Below are 22,041 nucleotides of genomic sequence, written 5' to 3'. Positions count from 1 at the left end.
AAATAAAATATAGCAAAGAAAGCACATAATAAATACCCAACTGTATAACAATCAAAATTGAGATAAAAAGAAGCAAATTTATTATTACACAAATTTATAAATGTCTGAAATATTTAACAGTTCACTAAAATAAATATCACAAAGTTCAAAAACAAAGTAATTGCACTTTGGGAAAAAAATTTTAAAAGACTAATTTATCTGTCTCTTTGATCAAATGTTCCTTTACAGCAAAGATAATAGGAAAACAATGCAAGAAGGTTTAAGTTTTACACTGTTAAAAATAGTATCTGTCAACAGACCTCCTCCAAACAATTTCATATACCTTCCCATTATGACTGATTTTTAGCATTTGATGAAAACCAAAGAGTCATTCACAGGAGTGTTTAGAGAGTTAAAGTAGAAACAGAGAAACAAAATTCTACAAATACACATTTTTCCCTAGATGATTTTTTTTTTAAACAGAGACAAGAAGGGCATGTGCTTTCACTGAGGCTAACTCTTACAACAAAAACTCCCTCCACTGATGCAGATTGCCATATATGTAATTTAAAATCTGATGGAGAAATACAAGGCCCAAAAGGTTACTCTCATGATAAACATATATATGTTTCAGAGGTAGAACTTGAATACCAATCCTTCTTGCCTCTAAAACCTTTGGATTTCTATATTCTATGTCACACTGGCTCTCATGCTCTTCCCAGATAAAGAAATGATATCAGAAGATTGGCATTCTCTGTCTATGGAAATAGAGTCTTTTCCTTTAATTGCCTTTTGTAATTCTGAGGCGTTATTTTAAAAGAATGAAGAGGAAATAGGTTCTAATAAGGCATCCTATATGTATGTGTCAATGTTGTTCACAGTTCAGTTAAGTCTGAATGGGAAAAAGACTTAGTGTAATTCAAGGGAAAAATCATTCTCTCCCAGAGTATAGTGAGTAACAAAATGTCTTTATCAATTTGTATGTATATGCTACCATTATGGGGAAAAAATGAATCTATTGTTTTATGGAATTATTTTAGACCAATGATTATTCAGAAGAATCATTTCACCACTACATTTCTCACAATTTGCCATATGAATCCATATGATGTTACTTCTTTTTTTTCCTTTAACAACAGAAACATAGACGATAGATAAATTACATACTATCCAGGGAAGATGATAATTATAAACCAGCAACTAATACAGGCAAGTTTGCATAGTAAGTGTAGTTTTCCTGATTAAAATATATTTATATATAGAGAGAGAGCCATCAATTATCCTAAACAACTCCCAGGAATGAAATTAAATACCTCTCTTATTTTACTAGTTTCAATAGTAAGCAATATACTACTAAGACAATAATTGGGACTGAGAAAATTCCTAGAACTTAGTGTATAACATTCTCAGGATTTCTGGGATTAATATACCAAGTTTTTAAAAAGTAAATGTGTAAGAAACAGAGAGATTACTTGAAAATTTGAGAAAAAGGACAGGAATTCAACAATAGTTTGTTGAAGCTTAAGAGCAGAAAAAGATGAAATAATTTTCACCAGGAGGGAATAACAGTGAGCACAACAGAGCAAAACAGCTTTCAAAAAGCTTGCAGCTTTTCTCAGGCAAAATTATTCTTTCAACTAACACTTTAAATGCCTATTAAAAAGAAAATATATTAAGATAGTGTAAGGGTTGAGATTTCATTTTCCAGGATGTTTCCAAAGTATTTTATCTTCAATATAATTTAAAATAACAGAAAATAACAAAAGATCAAAGCTTGGGGCTTACTGTAGCAATGTAATGTGAAATAATGTTATCTTGGTAGTAACATTTTCTTATAGTGTAGAATAAAAAACCATATGTTTAAAAAGAAAATTATTTTAAACAATAATTCCACATTAGTATCACAATTTTCTATTTTAAAGGCCTTTAATAATTACAAGAAACAACATGAGTACTGATTCTAGGAGTGGCTTTCATTCCAGAACTTGCAGTTGCTTTCTATGTCATTACTTGATAAAAGTGTAAAAAACTCTTACTTTGACATGGCTCTGGGCTCCTAAGTTGTAGATTTCTGTAGGTTTCACTTCATTAATTATCTTCACAAGGCAGGTACTGTCCGTGAGATCACCATAATGTAATTTCATATCTTTGGGGTTCAAGAATATACCATTAAAAAAAAAAAGGAAATAAGAGAGATTAAGAAAAACTAAAACAGATAAGCATATTAAGAAAGTTTAGAACCTCCTATGAAATAAGGAAATTTATTTTCATAGGCTCATTAGCAGTAAAATTTAATTGGTACTTTAAAATAACTTATACAGAAGATGTCAAAAGATCCTTTCAAAACTATTATTTTATCACATGCAATTAGTTCATAAGTTCCTATTATATTCAAGGAACTATAATTAAATTAAACATATGTTTATTGAGCTATTATCATGTGCAAGGCAATGAGCCAGATGATATATATAATTCATAAATCATACTTTTCCATTAAAAATTCTAAGAAATATGCTATGTGAAAGCTGAATGTTATGGAGGGGGAAAAATCTCTATTAAATGTTTATGCCTTTAAATAAGAAAAAAAAAAATCACAGCAATAAAATTGGTCATGAAAATACTTTTGTACTTGTTCCTAAGCTTTTGTCTGGAGGCTCTCAAAGTGCTTTAAGTATCAATGTTATTATGTTATTCTCTATTCCTCCCAAATTCAAAAGAATTAGTTTATATTCCCTGTTTAGTAAAAGATCTAATTCCAAAAATGACAATCAAAAAGTATTCTATTAAAGGCTCTTCAGTCTACTTCAGTTAAATGATATACTAGATACATTTGACTATATTTATAAAGGCCTAACTGGTATGAAATAAAATAAAACAGCAGAAAAATGGCTGGATTTGGAATATAGCTCTGCTATATTATACCTGTGTAGAAGTAGGTGAATTAATTAACTTCAATGGGCCTCAATCTCCTCAATCTCTAAGGTCTCTGTTAACTCTCACTTTATGATTCTATAATTTAAAACATTAATGCATTTACTAATAAACGTTTATATTGTTTCAAAACATCTTGTCATTTTCTTGTGCAAGTTAAGAAGTAGCCTAAAAATCTCCAAGAAGGAAGGAGGGGCAAAAGGATGTTAAATGATTTACCCAAAGTCACAAAGCTAAGGAGTTAGGTTTCATTTGAACTTAGGTTTTTAACTCTAAATCCAGCACCCTAGATATTGTGCCAAGAGGAAGATTTCAAAAGCTTCGGGAATTTCCCCATTGAACATTTATGGAAATACATATGATTAAAAGGTACGGAGGGGTTGCAATCTTCTTCTGTGGAGGGACTAAATGCCAATGTAATCGCTGATTTATCAGATAACCAGTAAGGCATATAACCCTGCACTATGTCCAGATTCAGAAATAATGAACTTATTCACTTTGCACAAGAATCAGAAACATTTTCAAGGTGAATATTTCACATTTTAAATAAAGTACAATATTTTATTAGTCTCTTATTGATGACATAGGACTGTGCCTGCAGCTGGAGGAGATAACTAATTTGGATAAGATATAGCCCATGATTTAGAAGACTTAAGTACATTTAAGTACAGAAAATATATACCAACATAAACAGCTATAGTAGACATCATGTGAGAAATAGAGTAGTGAAATACAAAACAAAATGTTATGTAAGATCGAAAGGTTATAGTCCTCACAGATTAGAAAAATCAGGCAAGTCTTCATCAAAGCAGCACAGGTTTAAATATTTGGTTATGTCCTATTCAAGAAAATCTGGCTGCTCTGCCTAATGTTGAGATGTTTACAAAGCTAGGGGCATATAGAAATGTGACAAGTTATTACTTATTTACTATGAATAATATCCTTCTTACCTTAGAATACTTTTTAAAAATGTATTTTAGTTGATATACTTGCTGATCACATGCTCCTCCTTCATGAATGAATTTAAACTTTTTTAAACTAAGCATAATAACTTAAGTTTAAAATAAAAGAACAAAAAAAAAATGGGGGGAGAGGAGAGAAGTACAAATCAAGCCAATATTTCAAGGATGCACATGATTGCAACAATATGAGTATACTCTGAACTCTATACAAACCTTCTATGTTTTAGAAGATGGTTTCTGGTAAGTGTGGCCAAAAGAGTTTGACTTGGAGACCACCTCTGTGTTCATGAGCCCTGCAACTTAGTGATAAATTCCTGAGACCACTGAGGTCTATATTCAAAGCCTTTGCAGCTTAGTAGGATCCCAAAGAGCTTATTTTTCTTGGGGATAACATTTGAGAAGTCAGAATCACCTCCTCATCATCGTGCCACACTGGAGTCAGACTTCAGTAAAGGCAGAAAACCAGCATACTCTATTATTTGTATAAAAGGGACCTCACAGTTTGAAGTGCATAGGTCATCAGATAATCATTATGGTACAGTTATCCACATCAGAATACATTGTCCTACTTGGGTAACAAAGCCTCTTCTACTCCAAAGAAGTTCTTTTACCTTTAGGAATCCAATCTCAGTTTTATCCTAGGGGGATGTTCTAGCAACTTGGAAGCAGGAAATGTTCTCTTCCTAAGGCATGCAAATAATGAGCAATATAGACAAGTAAGTAGTTCAAAAATAAATGAGATTTGACAGGAGTGAAAAATGGGTTTTAAATGCTAAATTATTTTTGTCATCCTTTCTAGGTGTCCTTGAAAAGAAAACATACATTAGAAAAAATATCTTACTTCCTTCAATATGAGCCTGAGGGTTCTTATAAAGATGTTCAATCCTCCCTGTGTTGAAGGAACTTGATCGTCGTACAATTCCATGGACCTATGTTGTTGTTTTTATAGTGAGAAAAGAAAGAAAGCAAATTATATAAAAGAAAAGTATAATATAATGGCATAATATAAAACAGAATAGAGCACATCTTTTAAATAAATAAAAAGGTTGGCCTTTTTTGAACAAATAATTGGAAATAGTAGCAATGGCTAATTTTTTTTTTTTGGCTGTTCCTCCAGGTCTCTCTTCCTAATCTTAAAAAACATACACATACAAACCTCACAGGTAATTGGTTAATTATGTGGTTTCAGAATGAAAGCTTAACTCTAGCTACCACAGGCTAGGATTTTCCAAACGCACACACACACACACACACACACACACACACACACACACACACACACACACACACACAGAATATTGCTGACAGGGCTATCTCTGTATTCTGAAACTGAAGACAGACTACACATAGCAGTATCAGTGAGAAAAAACCAACCGCCTATTTAATATATAACAAATTTTGCTTTGGCTCCTAATGTTAACATCATTTTCCCTATTACCTTAGTTTTCTCAGAGAGAGAGAGAGAGAGAGAGAGAGAGAGAGAGAGAGAGAGAGAGAGAGAGAGAGAAGAGAAGAGAAGAGAAGAGAAGAGAAGAGAAGAGAAGAGAAGAGAAGAGAAGAGAAGAGAAGAGAAGAGAAGAGAAGAGAAGAGAAGAGAAGAGAAGAGAAGAGAAGAGAAGAGAGAGAGAGAGAGAGAGAGAGAGAGAGAGAGAGAGAGAGAGAGAGAGAGAGAGAGCGCATTGAATATTTCTGGACCTTTAAAGTATGATCAGGGTGTCAGTGTATTTGCCAACTAAAATTTTATGTTTTTCATATAACTTTGATTTTTCTCCTCTGTAAGTGAAAGGTAGCATAAAAGTTTTATGTTATAGAAAAAAAGGAAAGGGGTAGATCAGTTATCAAGAATGAGATACACCAGATGCATAGCTCAAGCAGGAAAGAAAAGATTGCTGACATCACAGAATCCAAGTAAGCAGAAGGTTCAGGCAGAATCCTATTCTCCAGCATATATGAGTGAAAACAGGGCATTTAAAATTTTTAAATTTCATCCTTGAATAAACTGTAGTAATGCAAGTCTGATGGTAAAGAAAAGGGAAAATGCTTAAGATTTGATTCTGCTTCGTCCTTAAGAAAAGATTATTCCTTTTGTATTGCCAGTGTTAATGTCAGATTGTCACAAGCTGGACAAATACCAAGCCTGGAATGGCAGCTTTAATTTTAATATCTGACTTACTTTTAAAGTCTTCCATTAAATATTTAGTGGATTCTTTTTTTAAACCATCTTAATGTCTTCCCCCCCACTTTTTTTTTTTGGGGGGGGCTGAGGGAGTTGGGGTTAAGTGACTTGCCCAGGGTCATACAGCTAGGAAGTGTTATGTGTCTGGGACCAGACTGAACTCATGTCCTCCTGACTTAAGGGCTGGTGCTCTATCTACTTCACAACCTAGTTGTCCCTCCCCATTTTTCAAAACTTGATTAATCTTATATAAAATTTTGAGAACTCTATCATTGAGAGAAATTGAACAAAAATAAATCTGAATATAAATATTGGTGTCATTTTTATATGTAACACATATTGTACAAAATTTTATATTAATTTCAAATCTAAATTTTGTGATGATAACAGTATTATTTTTCCTTGACACATTTTAATTTTGCTAATTATAGCTAAATATTCTGTTTGACAGTTTAGCCAAAACACTTTAAACTATTTTTTCCAAGGAATTAATACCCAAATAGCTCATAAAACATGATACTTATATGGGACACAGCTCATTACTCTGAGTTTTCAGAACATAAACAATGAAAACTAAGAAATGTTACTTGCAAATATAGGAAAGGGGGACAGCAAAGGATGAGATGGAGACAGATAGTTTCATGGAAACAATGAACATGAACTTTGACAGGCTTCAAGATATAGTGTAAGACAGAAGAACTTGTCATGCTATGGTCTTTGGGGTCACAAAGAAATGAACATAGCTGTACAACCAACCACACAACAAATACAGCTATACAGCTTTAAATTACATCTTTTAGAAATATTTACGTGGAAAGAAAAAAATCATTAAGTCCTTCACTTTTATTTTTGTCAAATTTATAAAATATAAACTTATTATAAAAAATTACAATTAATTCACAAGTTTTGGGATTTTTAAAAATTCAAGTATATATATTAGAGTCTTAATCATAAGTTTTCCCCCTCTTGAATTAAGGATACTCATTACTTAAAGAGAAAATTTCTTTGGAGAATAAGAAATCAAAAGACTAAAGGCAGAGGTCATCAAGTTTTTAGTAATGAAAAACAATACTAAGATACTACAAACTGTTATATCACATTTTTTACATTAATCAATAAGATCGAATATTACTATCTCTAAAATATAAAATATTTGATATGTTTACATAATCAATTCTGATACAAGCCAAAGGTGGGTCTTACAAATCATGGTGAGAATCAAAGAAACAGTTTACATTCATCAGTGATAGCAGGTAACAAACATATCATCTAAGGATGCAGTACACCCTACCTGCAGAAAACCTTTGCTATGTATATTCAAAATGAAAGACTTGCTAAAACATTTATCCATGACATAGGCATTATCATAAGAACTAACCAAAGCTGAGGCTTTCTGTGATAGAGGTGAAACAAACTGTGTATAAATTTGATGATCTAGTTAAGAATGTAGGATTAGTGAACTTCTCTTCACAAGTAGAGATAAATATGGGATTTATGAATGCTAATGTTTTTAAAGGATTTGGGCTTTGGTGGGGTTTTTCTTTTAGAAGGAACAGAGTTGTGGAGAGGGAGTGGAAACTCATACAATAAGTTTTTCCTTCACAACTGAAGGCAGTATTTAAAATGATTTGGTGGAAGCATTAAATATATAATCATTCAACATCCACAAACTCAAGTAAAATCAATGGTCTTAAAATAGATCAGAGCTTATGTTTGATAAACAAATTTCATGTCATATTCAATTAAGTGAATCAAAAGAAAAAATTCTTAAAGTATTCAATATCAGAGAAAAGTCTATTTGAATTGAACCCTTACAGTCATGTTAGGCAATAGTTCAAAAAAAAAAAAAAAAAAGCTTTAATAGTTAATAAAAGAGAAAAATATTTTAACTTAAACTCAAATTCCTGAATGCACAGATTTCTCTTTGAGGCATATTTTCTTTGATGGATCCCAAAAGCCATAATATATATCACTTGAGAAGTGTAGAAAATTCCAATAAAAGGGTAAATTAGCAATTCAATTATTGATTTCTGCAAACAAACAGTATGGTAGTCCAAAGGGGATCCTGCCATTTGTTTGAAACACCAGAATATTTGACACAAGGAATAGCCACCCAAAAAAAAGGTGAGTCAGATATGTGCAACTAATACGACCTCAACCTAATCAATTTGGGACTTCCTAAATTATTTATTCAGGGAATGGGTTTGCTTTCTGATTTCACTTGCATTCCAATTCATTCCAGCACTTCTAGGATCTTCTCCTCCTTAAATTTGCATTTATTTACATATTTATTTTGAAGGTTTTTAATGTTCAAAAGATATACATGGATAACTTTTCTTTTTTTTCTATTTTTTTCTTGAGGCTGGGGTTAAGTGACTTGCCCAGGGTCACACAGCTAGGCAGTGTTAAGTGTCTGAGACCAGATTTGAACTGCGGTGCTCCTGAATTCAAGGCTGGTGCTCCATCCATTGCGCCACCTAGCTGCCCCTATGGATAACTTTTCAACATTAACCCTTGCAAAACCTTGTGTTCCAATTTCACCCCCTTTGCCCCCATCCCCTCCCAGAGATGACAAGTAATCTGATATAAGCTAAACATGGTAAAATATATGTTAAATTCAATATATGCATACTTATTTATACAATTATCTTATTGAACAAGAAAAAAATTAACCAAAAAGAAAATAAAATGCAAGCTAACAACAACAAAAAAAGTGAAAATGCTATGTTGTGATCCACACTAGGTTTCCACAATCTTTTCTCTGGGTACAGATGGCTCTTTTCATTACAAGATCATTGGAACTAGCCTGAATCATCTTACTGTTGAAAAGAGCCAGGTCCATCAGAATTGATCATCATATTATCTTGTTGGCATGTACAATGATCTCCTAGTTCTACTCATTTCATTTAGCATCAGTTCATGTAAGTCTCTCCAGACTTCTCTGAAATTATCCTGCTGACCGTTTCTTTTAGAACAGTAATATTCCATAACATTCATATACCATAATTTATTCAGCCATTCTCCAACTGATGTGCATCCACTCAGTTTCCAGTTTCTTGCCATTACAAAAAGGGCTTCCACAAACATTAAAAAAAATGCATAGGTGGGTCCCTTTCCCTCTTTTAAGATCTCTTTGGGATATGTACATTTTGATAGTCCTTGGACATAGTTCAAAATTTATCTCCAGAATGGTTGGATCAGTTCACAACTCCACCAATAATGTATCAGTATCCCAGGTGTCCCACATCCCTTCCAACATTTATCATTATCTTTTCCTGTAATCTTAGTCAATCTGAGATGTTTGTAGTTGTACCTCAGAGTCATCTTAATTTGCATTTCTCTGATCAATAGTGATTTAGAGCACCTTTTCATGTAACTAGAAATGGTTTTAATTTCTTCATCTGAAAATTGTCTGCTCATATCCTTTAACTATTTTTCAGCTGGAGAATGGCTTGAATTCTTATAAATTTGAGTCAATTCTCTATATACTTTAGAATTGAAATCTTTATTGGAACCTTTGAATATAAAAAATATTTTCCAGTTTATTGCTTCTCTTCTAATCTTGTCTGTATTAGTTTTGTTAGTACAAAAACTTTTTAACTTAATATAATTAAAATATCTATTTTTTGTTCAATAATGATTTCCAGTCCTTCTTTAGCCACAAATTCCTTCTTTCTCTCCAGATCTGAGAAGTAAACTATACCTTGTTCTTCTAATTTGCTTATAATATCACTCTTTATGGCTACATCATGAACCCATTTCGACCTTGTCTTAGAATAGTGTTATGTGGGGGTCAATGTCTAGTTTCTGTCATACTAGTTTCCAATTTTCCCAGCAGTTTTTGTCAATAGTGAATTTTTATCCCAAAAGCTGGGGTTTGTGGATTTGTAAAAAACTAGATTACTATAGTTGTTGACTATTTTGTCCTGTGAATATAAACTATTCCACTGATAAACTATTCTATTTCTTAGGCAATATCAAATGGTTTTGATGACTGCTGCTTTATAATGTAATTTTAGATCTGGCACAGCTAGGACACCTTCATTTGTATTTTTTCCATTAATTCTCTTGAAATTATTGACCTTTTTTCTTCCAGATGAACTTTGTTGTTATTTTTTCTAGATCCATAAAATAATTTCTTGGGAGTCTGATTAGTAAGGCACTGAATAAGTAGATTAGTTTAGGTAGTGGTGTCTTTTTTATTACATTAGCTTGACCTACCCATGAGATATTTTGCAATTGATTAGATCTGACTTTATTTGTGGGAAAGTGTTTTGTAATTGTGTTCATATAGTTCCTGACTTAGCCTTGGCATATAGACTCCCAAATAATTTATATTATCATCAGTTATTTTTTAAATGCTAATGATTTATAAGGATGGAAAATAATTCCACATAAATTCTCAGCATTTTAAAATAACTGATGATAATGAATAGTCTTCTTGAAAGACGACCATGACATAGATTCAAGTTTTACTCTATTACTTATAAATTTGAATAAACCACTTTATAATTTTTCAAGTCATATTTTATATGCATTTTTACTAGTTTCCAGATGGATTAGAATCTTTTCAAAGGTAAAAACTATTTCACAGAAATGAAGACATCAGAATTGAAAGTAACCTTAAACCATAGGTAATGAAAAGATGTCCATAAGAATACCTCCAAAACAATCCTGAAAAGGAGACCTTCCACCTCCTATAGAGGATGTTCAGAAATTGGAGAAACTATGGTTTTCCCAAAAGTCTATTCTCGCTTTAGGAAAATTTTCATTTTAAGGAAGATTTTTTTCTTATATCCAACCAAAATTTGGTTATCTTGGAGCACCCTACTCCAAGTTCTGTTCTCTGTGCCCAAACAGAAAAAGAAAATCAAAACTTTGAACTATATGAAAGGAGTTATCATGACCCTCCCATCCCTAAAGTATTGCTTTCTCAAGAATAATTATTCTCAGTTCTTCAACAAATCTTAGAATACTATACATGAGTCTCTACCCCATAACAATATAATGCATATAAAGTGCTTTGCAATCTTAAAGTAATTTACACACATTTAGGAATGTATATATACATATACTTGCTACAATTCACATTAGGGCCTTACAAAAGAGTTCAGAAAGTAACAAGAGGAGGTGGGTTGGAACTTCAGCAGGCAGCCTGTCTAACCAGCTATTCTCTGTGCTCTGAGGAGATGTTAGATTAAATCTGAAAGCAAATTACCCAGAGAATCTAAGACTTTTATCTTGGGGGGGAAAAAATTTTGACTAAAGATCTTAAAGATCTTCCCCCCACCACCTCCCCTAGATGGCAAGTATCAAGAGACATGGTAAAGAAACAATATATTTCTACATAGGCTGCCATGTCTATTTGTAGCATGTAAAAGGTTTTGGGGTTTTTTTAAATCTCTTTGATTTTTAACGCATTTTTAATTTAATAAATTTAATTTATTACATTTAGGAAATGTATTTGCAACTAAAATGTTTCTAATAGATATACAATCCAACATTTTTCAACACAAACATTTATAGAGTATCAAAATACATGAGCCATCCTATACTTTTCCACATGTGTACAGAATAACATTCTGGCGTGCTATGAACATAAAAGGAACTCTTACAATTAATTAGCCATACATAACAATATTGAAACAAATGCAACATGACAAACTGCTGATATCAAATGGGTAAATAAAACTTATTTTGTAAGCACTGAAGTAGTAAAATTAAGAACATAGAATACATGTTAATTAAGAAGAAAGAATACAACAAATACAACAAAACACTTTTCAGTTAGCATTTCCATAAAAATAAGAGGCTCAAATAAATAGAAGCAACAACCTCTAGTTTTAAATTTTTCATATTAGTCTAACACAGATTATGCAGGTTTTTATTGCTTTATGCAATTTCCGAATTAAGAATGACTTCATTGTGAGTGTTTTTTAAGTTATGTATTACATCATAAATTATCCCTTAATTCTTTTCAGCTTTGACTTACACAGGTCTGCTGCTTTATCTGAGACTGTGGGAAGGGTGCAGAGCAGTTAAAAACCCTAGGAGCAGAGGAAAGCCACCAGTGGATACCAGAAGATAAATAGCACAATGAGCTGGCATGATTACAGGCCATTCTTTAATAGAGCTTTGATTTGTTATCAGAGTTCCAGTGGAAAACATGCACACTGGAGGACAGCAGCAGAGGAAGCAAGAGACTGCTGGTCCAAATGATTCCATCAGCCATGCTTGCTCATTGAGTCACTCACCTCATAACCCTTTTCCAGAAGGAATTCAGCCAAATACGAACCATCCTGGGAAGAGAAAAGAAATGGGAAAATGTTAGCATGGCCATTTGCAAAAGACCAAACACTTCAAGAAAAGGATTTTTTAACTATAACAGCTGATGAAATTAAAATGAGAGCCATCTTCCTCTTTTTAATTAAGGGAAAACAAATTCCTCTGTCTTTTGAATTAAATGATTTAGACGGGTCATACACAATAACTATCATATATAAAAATTATGGATACTTCAATAACTTTAATGCTCAGCAATTGTTTATGAAAATCTTAAAAAAGTAATTGTGACAGATAGGAAGGTGTCAGTCAAAATAGTAATTTTTAGCATTCCTTTTATAATATCTTAAGATATTTTCAAGGACTATAATCTACAATGAACATTAATTAAGCACTCAGTGTGTAGGACCATAGAATCCTAACTTAAGAGGAGGAGGAGCCCATTTAATGCCATCTTGTACGAGGTCACATCCATGTCAGGGAGCTCTGAAGAGTTTTGATCCAAAGAAGTTGATGTTCCTGCCACTGTACTACATTGCCCTGTATTATATTGATACCAATGGTAAAAATGCTACATTCTTATTCTGTTCCACTAGGAAGGATACCATCTGAACACTGATGAGTATATCATAAGGATAGAGGCAAAGTCGAATAAGGCAAAAGATACACACTCTGGGAAATTTTAAGAAGGAAAAGGGCCCTTGGAAGGGAAAGAGGCTTAACAGACATGGTAGCACGGAAGATGAATCTTGAAGGAAGAAGATTCAGGAATGCAGAGATAAGAAGAGAATATAATCCAGGTATGAAGAAGGACTAAAGAAATACTTAAGAGGTAGGGGATGGTAAATCAAATTCAAGGACAACAGAGCAATCTGGCCAAAGCATAGAGTGAACAAAAGGGAGTAATACGACAAAACTGAACAGGTACATTAGGGACAGATGGTTTTGGACTTTAAGGAGTCTATATTTTACCCAACAAGTCAGTAGTTCCCAACTTAAGGACCCAAAGAAGAATACAATTCCACTAACTACATCTCACTAAATTAAAAAAGTATTTATTAAGCATTCACTCTGTGCAAAGAATTGAAGATACTAAGAAAAAGTAGGTACTTCCTGTTCACAAGAGGCTTAATAGAAGATGATTAAGTAAATACACACACTATAGATTGAATAAATGTTTCACACATTTACTTATTGCTGTATTTCAAAAACAGGGAGATGAAAGAGAAAATGAAATACAAATTCATTTGAAAGCATTACTAAATTCATAGCAGCTATTTATCATTATATCTCAAATTATACCAAAAACTTTCTATCATGTTGGAGTTTAAATATTTCTTAAACATTATAAAGGGATCCTCAAACTCAAAAAAGGCTGGGGACCATTTCCTTAGATAATAGGGGGCCACTTCAGTTTTCTGAGCAGGATAGTAAAATTAGTAGGCATATGTAATAAAAAAGATTATTTCAGGCATTGAGAGGATTGGGGACTATTTATATTTTTTTCAATCAGCAAATATCTATCTTTTGTCCCTTAATCCTCAAAAAAGAACAACAACAAAAAACCCTTGTTATAAACATATACAATCAAAGAAGTTTCTGCCTCAATTGTACCATCAAAAAAAAAAATGTGTGTGTATACACACACACACCCCAAACACTCCCCCCATACACATATATACACAAATGCATGCACACACACACACACACACACACACACACACACACACACACACACTCATAGTCCTTCACTTCTCTGGCAGAAGATAAGTATTATATATTTCATCATTAGTCCTCTTGAATTGTTAGTGTTACATTGACCATCACACTCAGAATTCAGAAAGATCATTTTGGAAACAATGTTCCAAAGTTGTAAAATTAAGAAAACAGAAAAAAAGGTGTCAAAAGTCAGGAAATCACTGTTCTAAACAATGACTTCAATACTATTAAAAAATTACATGCCTTCCTTAGAAAATGATATTTCTCGATCAAAAATAATTTGACACTTTTCAATCCCTAATATTTTCTTCAGCATTTAGTAATTTCCTTTCCTTCCCAACCACCCCCAACTTTTATAAAAACACAGAAATGAGAAATCCTAACTATCCAAAACCTCAAAATATAAATCTGGATTTTGTTTAAAATCAAGAAAGAAACAGAAGGGATGTACCATTTTCTTCAGATTCTTCAAGTCACAGTTTTGATCCTCAAAAATTCTGACAAAATATTCCAGAGAAAGAATGTATAGCAGTCATTTTGCTTAAAGCTGGAATCTGAGATGTAGGAGCCTTGAAAATGACAGGGATAGCAGAAGAGGGTTTATTACATCAATTAAGGAGTCCTACATAAATCCAGGCAGAATAACAAGCACATTATATAAGGGACACATTTTGTGGTTCTTTGAAAACTCTACCAGATTTTCTTCTGATTCTATGACATAAATATTCTGGTTTATAGACTTGTGTGGGGAAAAAAGAGTTTTCCTTCCACTCATAGGATATATTCACTATCACATGTTTTTTATATGCCCAGAGTTCAGCAGAAATCAAATTATGATACTGACTGATTTAGACCATGACAAGCCAAGTCTGCCCATGCTACCAACGGAAATGTTAAAACAATCAATCATTCTATAAATCTAAGAATAAGAAAAAGTTTCTGTAGAAAAGTGTTCACAATTTTAAAAATATATGGTAGAAAAATCTTGGAAAGAAGTTCCTTTTTTTTCTTTTTTAAAGCAGGTAATCTTGTAATTTACACATTTTATAATTCTCTTGGATTGAAAAAAGTAAAAATGCTCTGTTTTACCATAATTGCATAATCTGTTAAAAAAAAAAAAAAGCAAAGGTGAAAGTGCTAATGCTTCAGAGAGAAAAAAGAAAAGGGGGAAGGGGAGAAGCTGTGATTATTTAGAGAGTTGATGTGAAACAGACGTGACCAGGATTGAACCCTGTCAATAAGGTCTTGTTCTTCTCACCCAGCCCGTTTCTCAAACTTTCCAACCACACTGGAACATTCTGAACCAGCAGTGGCATTCACTTCCTCAGCACTTCCTTTCCAGGTCTATCAAGTGATAGGGGCACAAGCTTCACAATGAGTGGGAAACAGGCAGTAAGGGGGAATGCTACTGATTTCTGGCTCTAACACAGCACAATTGATTGACTGTCTGGTAATCATCATATACATTACAGATTGATGTAACCCAGCACAGAGATAAAGTATCTTGACATATAGTCAAAAGTTTTGCAAAACAAGTGTTGTTGTTTTTTCCTGCTTTTTTCAGAGTAGCAGCTGTCAGTGAATACTGTCATCTGACCAGTGATTAAAATGTCATGAAAGTTTAGAGGCTATAATCAACATTAAACTTTGGCATTATTATGCTTAGTGAGACTCAGGGATTTTATCACACTTCTCCCTCCTTTTGTCTTTCTCCTTCCTTTTGAGTCAAAAAGTCAGAAATCCCCAAATTTAAAAAATTGCAAGAACACACAAGCTTACTTTTCATACACATCTACTTGCTCAGATTTCTTTATATACTTTATAGGGTACTTTAAATTAATGCTCATTTTTATAGCATGGCATGATCACGCTATAGTTGCATATTTAACTCATAAACTTTATGCTTCATCTGCTCCACCATATATACATAGATACAACTTAGTTATGAAGAGAAATATAATGTGTAAAGGTCCCATGTTTTTCATACCTTATAAGTCCTACATTTTGCCAAAGCTCGTAGCTGGTTGGGAAAAGATGCCTATGCTAAAAAGTGATAAATCCCTTTTAAAAATCCCTGTAAATCTGATGAACTCTATTACTCCTTTTGGCTTCGGCTTCTAAGCCAAAAAACTCCAGATGATAGTTCTTTCAAATATTTGAAAGACAAATATCAAGATCCATCTGTTTTCTCAGGAATAAGGATTACCATTTCTTTCAACTCACCTGACATGGTTGGCAGTCCACCACTACCACCCCTTTCCTGTCTGATCTCATCTTGATCTTCAATGTTCTAAAATTTGGTGCCCAGTCTCAATCAATAAGCAAACATTTATTAAGCACCTAACATATATCTCATGTACAAGTATTAGGATATAAATGTAAAGAATTAAAAATTTCAAAGTAAAATTCATTTAGCATATATAATTAAATACTACATGTGATTATATCTTACATCATATGTAATAAAATGTATTATTCTTATATGTGTAAATCTATTAAAATGGCATGACAATTTTTCAGATTCCATAAAATTACCATTTTGAATAATTTTAATTTTTTGAATAATTTTAATTTTTTTAAAACCAACAACATCATTTGGTCCCACATTTGGAACAAAACTACAGTTGTTATAACGACTCACCATTCCTGGGCTTTAAAGAAAGCACTTTTCCCCACTAACTATAATGCCCAAAGTCATTGTGGCATAAATAAGTATTACTTGCTAATGCTATTTTAGACTAGGAGCTTTTTCCTCTAAGTTCCCTAAAAGATGATACCAAAAGAAAAAAAAAAGAAAAAAACTTCTACTGTTTTACCTCTGAAAACACTCACAATGAATCTAATTAAATTACTTTTCAGCACTTTTTGTATCACTTCTACATTCAAAGCAGTGCCTTGCTATTTTGCCTTATACATATGACTCACAAAGAAAAAGAGAATGCAGCAACAAAAACATGCTAGTCCATCTGTCCACCTGCCAGCTCATCTGCTAGATGGCACTTCATTTTGTTTTTCAGCAGCACCAAGAACAGAGTCTCCTTGAACACAAACCATGTGGTTGAACACAAACCTCAAAGACTTCAATTTCACAAGTCAGTCCTTCAGAATTTCAAGTGATCAACAAAACTGAGGGCCTCTGTAGGAATTAGGACATCTAAATTGTCTTTCATTGTACTACCAATAATTTTTTTCAGTGCATGACTGGTACTTTTTTTTAGTGTCATGTTCCTCTGGGAATCTTATGAAGCCTTCTTAGAATTAACTGTATTATTATTAACTGTATGAAATAAATTGCATACAATTTACAAAGGAAAACAATTGTGTTGAAATGAAAACGTAATTTCTACCCATACAAATACATGGATAACCTGAAATTTATCTGTGGATTCTTTGTGGGTTTGTGGATCCCAGGTTAAGAACTAATCCATACACTAATTTTGCTTCCATGTCTGTATTGTATCATCTAAGAAATCTTAAGAAAAAGAAGATAAGTAGATGAGGTGTAACAAGTTCCCATTTACTAGTTCAGAGTTTGGGGAGATTAAAATGCTTGCCCAAGAGCTCTTATAGCTAGTTCAGGCTCTTAAAAAATGTTTTACTACTTTAACAGATAATTTAATTAAGTTTTAGAATAAGAAGGGTCTTGCTTTCTACCTTATGTGTGAAGAAGGATAAAAAAAAAATGTGCAGGGAGAACCCACCTACATTCTAAGTTCTACAGTAGATGAAGAACCCAATCCAAAAATACTTTTTGGATTCTCCTCTGCCTCAAGTACAAATATTCCTAGTCACCATTAAGATAGGTTTCTAATAAAACTTATTAAACACCTGTTACATTCTAGGCACTATGCTTAGCATTACTGAGACAAAGAAAGACAAATAAAAGTTCCTATTCTCAAAAAGTCCCCAGATTAATGGGGAAGCTACCAGTTCTATCACCAACTTCCTCTGTATTTGACTGTGAAGAAATAGCAGCTATACATAACGCCAATAATCATTCCAAAGGATACATTAGAAAGCCATAGCCTTTAAGCATTTGTGACGTTTGTGAAGCATTTGTGTTTCTGAGTGCAAGCAGAAAAAGAAATAGTTATTTCTGAAGTCTGAGTGATTATGCTGATGCTAAATGATTAGTAGTATGGATGAGAGGAATTGATCTCATATCAATTCTACTCTATCTAAGCTGAGAGTGACTCAGTGAGTATGCCCTAAGCAAGTCATTTAATATTAGATGATATCAATTAAAGTGTCTTTGGAAGAAAATATAGATCTCCCATCTTAAGAGAGAGAGAGAGAGAGAGAGAGAGAGAGAGAGAGAGAGAGAGAGAGAGAGAGAGAGAGACAGACAATATGCTTCAACCTGTATTCAGACACAATGGGTTCTTTCTCTATGTATGGATAGCCAAGTAATTCCCAGCTGATCATCCCAGAACATTGCTACACAGAACATTTCACTTTGCTTGAATTCATGGAGAATTTTCAGGGTTTTTCTGAAAGCATCCTGCTCATCATTTCCCATAGAACAATATTATTCCATGATAATCACATACCACAATTTATTCAGCTATTCCCCAATTGATAGGCATCCCTTCGGTTTTCAATTTTTTGCCCTGGGAAAGGAGCTGCTATAAATATTTTTGTACATATAGGTCCTTTTCCTTTTTAAGAAAGTAATTTCTTTTGAAATTCATGCTTAGTAGTCTTGTTAAGTCAAAGGATATGCATGATTTTATAGTCCTTTGGGCATAGTTCATATCTTTTGATCATTTATCAACTGGAGCATGGCTCTTATTTTTTATAAAGTTGACTCAGTTCCCTTTATGTTTGAGAAATGAAGTCTTAGAGAAACTTGCTCCAAGATTCTTTTTACAATTGCTATTTCTAACTGTATTTACCCCCATTTATTCTATTATAATTCTCCTTTCACCCTGTCCCTCTTCAATAGTTTGTTACTGACCACTCCCTCCCCTAATATGTCCTCTCTTTTAACACCCTCCTCTTTTTCCTTATTCCATTCCCCTGTTACTTTCTTGCAAAGGAAGATAGATTTCTATACCCATATGGAGTGTGTATGTTATTTCCTTTTTGAGTCAATTCTGATGAAAGTAAGATTCACTCATTCATCCTTTCCTCTCTCTTCCCCTCCACTGTGAAAGTTGTTTTGGTTTTTTTTTTGCTTTTTTTAAGGCAGATAATTTATACCATTCCACTTCTCCTTTTCCTCTCTCACCCTTTAATTTAATCTTTTGAAAGATATTTGCCTTCACATTCAACTCACACCTGTGCCCTCTGTCTCTATCTAAATATTCCTTTTCACTGTCATAATAATAAGAAAGTTCTAACAAGTTCCAACTATCATCCTCTCATGTAGGAATGTAAACAGATAAACTTTATTAAGTCTGATATATCACTTTCCTAATTACTTCTTCATGCTACTCCTAAATTCTGTAACTGAAAATCAATTTTCTCTTCCCAGATTATTTTTAGCTTCCGAATACAATTCTTCCTTTGCAACAACAACAACAACAAAATTCGGTTCTGCACATATATATTGTACCTAGGATATACTATAAGATATTAATATGTATGGGAATGCCTGCCATCTAGGGGAGGGGGTAGAAGGAAGGAGGGGGAAAATTTGGAATAGAAGGGAGTACAACGGATAATGTTGTAAAAAAAAAAAAATACTTATGAATATGTACTGTCAAAGAAAATGTTATAATTATAAAAATGAATAAAAAAATTAAAAAAAAGAAAATCAATTTTCTATTCAGCTCCAGTCTTTTCATCACAAATGCTTAAAAATCTTCTACTTCATTGAATAACCATTTTTTCCTCTTATTTGTAATCCAAGCTCCATTGTTCTCTGAAATAACATTTTCCAAGCCCTTTGGTCCTTTAATGTAAAAGCTGCTAAATCTTGTGTTATGTGAACTGTGGCTCCACTACACTTGAATTGTTTTTTCCAGGATGCTTGCAATATTTTCTCCTTGATCTCAGTTTCAGAATTTGGCTATAATAATTTTTATTTTGAGATCTCTTTCAGGAGTTAATCAGTATATTCTTTCAACTTCTATTTTACCTTATGATGTCCAGATTCTTTTTTGATCATGATTTTCAGGTAGACAATAATTTTTAGATAGTTTCTCCCGGATCTATTTTTAAGGTCAGTTGTTTTTCCAATGAGATATTTCATATTTTTTCTATTTTTTCATTGTTTTTGGTTTTGCTTTATTGTGTCTTGTATCATTAACTTCCATTTGCTGAATTCTAACTTTTAAGATAATATTTCTTCAGTGAGCTTTTGTACCTCCTTTCCCATTTGGCCAATTTTGCTTTTTAAAACATTTTTCTCTTCATTAGCTTTTTGTATTTTCTTTTGCACCATTCTCAATTCTCTTCCTATTTTTCCCTCCATCTCTCTTATTTGTTATTCAAATAAGAGTTTTGAGTTCTCCCCAGCTGAGACCAATTCTTTTTTTTTTTTTTTTTTTTTTTTTTTTTTTGAGGCTTTGGATTAAGAACTTTAACTTTGTTATCTTCTTCTAAATGTGTTTTGATCTTTCTGGAAGTCACCAGTACTGTCAATGATTCAGAGGCACCTATACCTGTTCCTGCTTTGCCTGTGTTGGGCTGGAATTGGATTGGAGCTGAGGACAGAGCTAGGCCAGGGATGTGCTGGCTCAGCCTGCACTAGGATTGTGCTTTAGATTTTCATCCTGGTGCCACAGACCTTTCCTGCTGACCTTCTAAATTGTTTTTGGCTATAAAATGTTCTACTCTATCTTTTGGGGCATTCTGACACTCTACAATTTGTTTAGAGTTATTATTTAAAAGAATTTGGAGCTGTTTGGAGGAGAGCAAGGTGACTTCCTGCCTCACTCAGCCATCTTGGCTCCACCTTTGTAAAGATGTCTTTGGATACAGATCATCAGAATGTTTGAGTTTCCTCTGAGAATAATCCTTGATTTAAAGAGCATGAGAAAAGTGGTATTAAAGAGGTAGATCCTAGCAAACTGGGACACCTAGATGACTCATGGATAAAGCAAGTTCATAATACCTGAGTTCAAATCAAATCTCAGACATTAGTAGCTTTGTGACCCTTGACAAATTATTTAACTTCTGCTTCAGTGACCTCATCTATGAATAGAAATAATAACAGCACCTACCTCTCACAGTTATTATGATTAAATGAGATAATAATTTTAGAGTACTTACCTCAATGCCTGGCACATAACAGGTGCTTGGTAAATGCTAGATATTATTATTGTTGTTTGCTATTAAACTGTACACTAAGTCTGAGTAGGCACTGGATTGTACTACCAACTTCTGGCAGAGGGACAATGATGACAAGTTCTAATAAATGCTACATCTCATTAACACTAATGTGAGGTCCCAATGAATCTGCACAAAGAAAACATAGTGGAAAGAGGGAAGAGAGGTACAGTCAAACCCACTCAGACAGGACACCTGAGAACAGTTTTTACAAGTATGAGCATATCACAATCAAACCAAAAGCAACTGATAACTATTCAGGTCTTCAACTGCAATAATTTGGGATTAGACAAGGAGTTTTTAACCCAAGATGTTCTTTAAAATATATATTGATAACTGTAATTCAGTACAGTATAATCAATTTCTTTCTTAATCATTTTATTTGAAGCATTGAAAAACATTATTCTAAGAATAGTCCACAAGTTTCACCAAACTAGATATCCAGGACACTAAAAAATGCTAAGAAACCTTGGATTAAACTAAAATTCCTTCCAACTCTGAGCTGTAATAATTCTAAGGACCAACAAAAGTTGTCATTCTAGTCATGAAATTGCTTTTCTATGTGGTCTATGGAATCAATTTCATTTTTTATTGAAGAAACAAATATAAATTCGGGGGAAATGAGAGCTGTTTTCAAGTACATGAAGGGCTGCCAAAGGTTGATCTTGGAGGGCAGAATTCAGAGTGACAGGTGAAAGCTACCAAGAGAGTGATTTA

At 33.1% G+C, this 22,041-nt stretch overlaps 1 protein-coding gene across 1 annotated transcript in view; it reads right to left on the bottom strand.

Moving 5' to 3' along the window:
• Positions 1 to 22,041, bottom strand: part of GMDS (GDP-mannose 4,6-dehydratase) — a 751,186-nt gene that overhangs the window by 584,890 nt on the left and 144,255 nt on the right. Inside the window, exons 2-4 of the mRNA XM_074270339.1 lie at positions 12,303 to 12,347; positions 4,714 to 4,801; positions 2,016 to 2,125 (exon numbers count right to left, since the gene is read on the bottom strand). Of these exons, the coding sequence (XP_074126440.1) occupies positions 2,016 to 2,125; positions 4,714 to 4,801; positions 12,303 to 12,347 (243 nt within the window). The remainder of the gene's footprint in view (positions 1 to 2,015; positions 2,126 to 4,713; positions 4,802 to 12,302; positions 12,348 to 22,041) is intronic.

This window comes from Sminthopsis crassicaudata, chromosome 1, assembly GCF_048593235.1.
Source record: "Sminthopsis crassicaudata isolate SCR6 chromosome 1, ASM4859323v1, whole genome shotgun sequence".
Lineage (NCBI taxonomy): Eukaryota > Metazoa > Chordata > Mammalia > Dasyuromorphia > Dasyuridae > Sminthopsis > Sminthopsis crassicaudata.
This window is presented reverse-complemented; position numbering and strand designations above follow the sequence as displayed.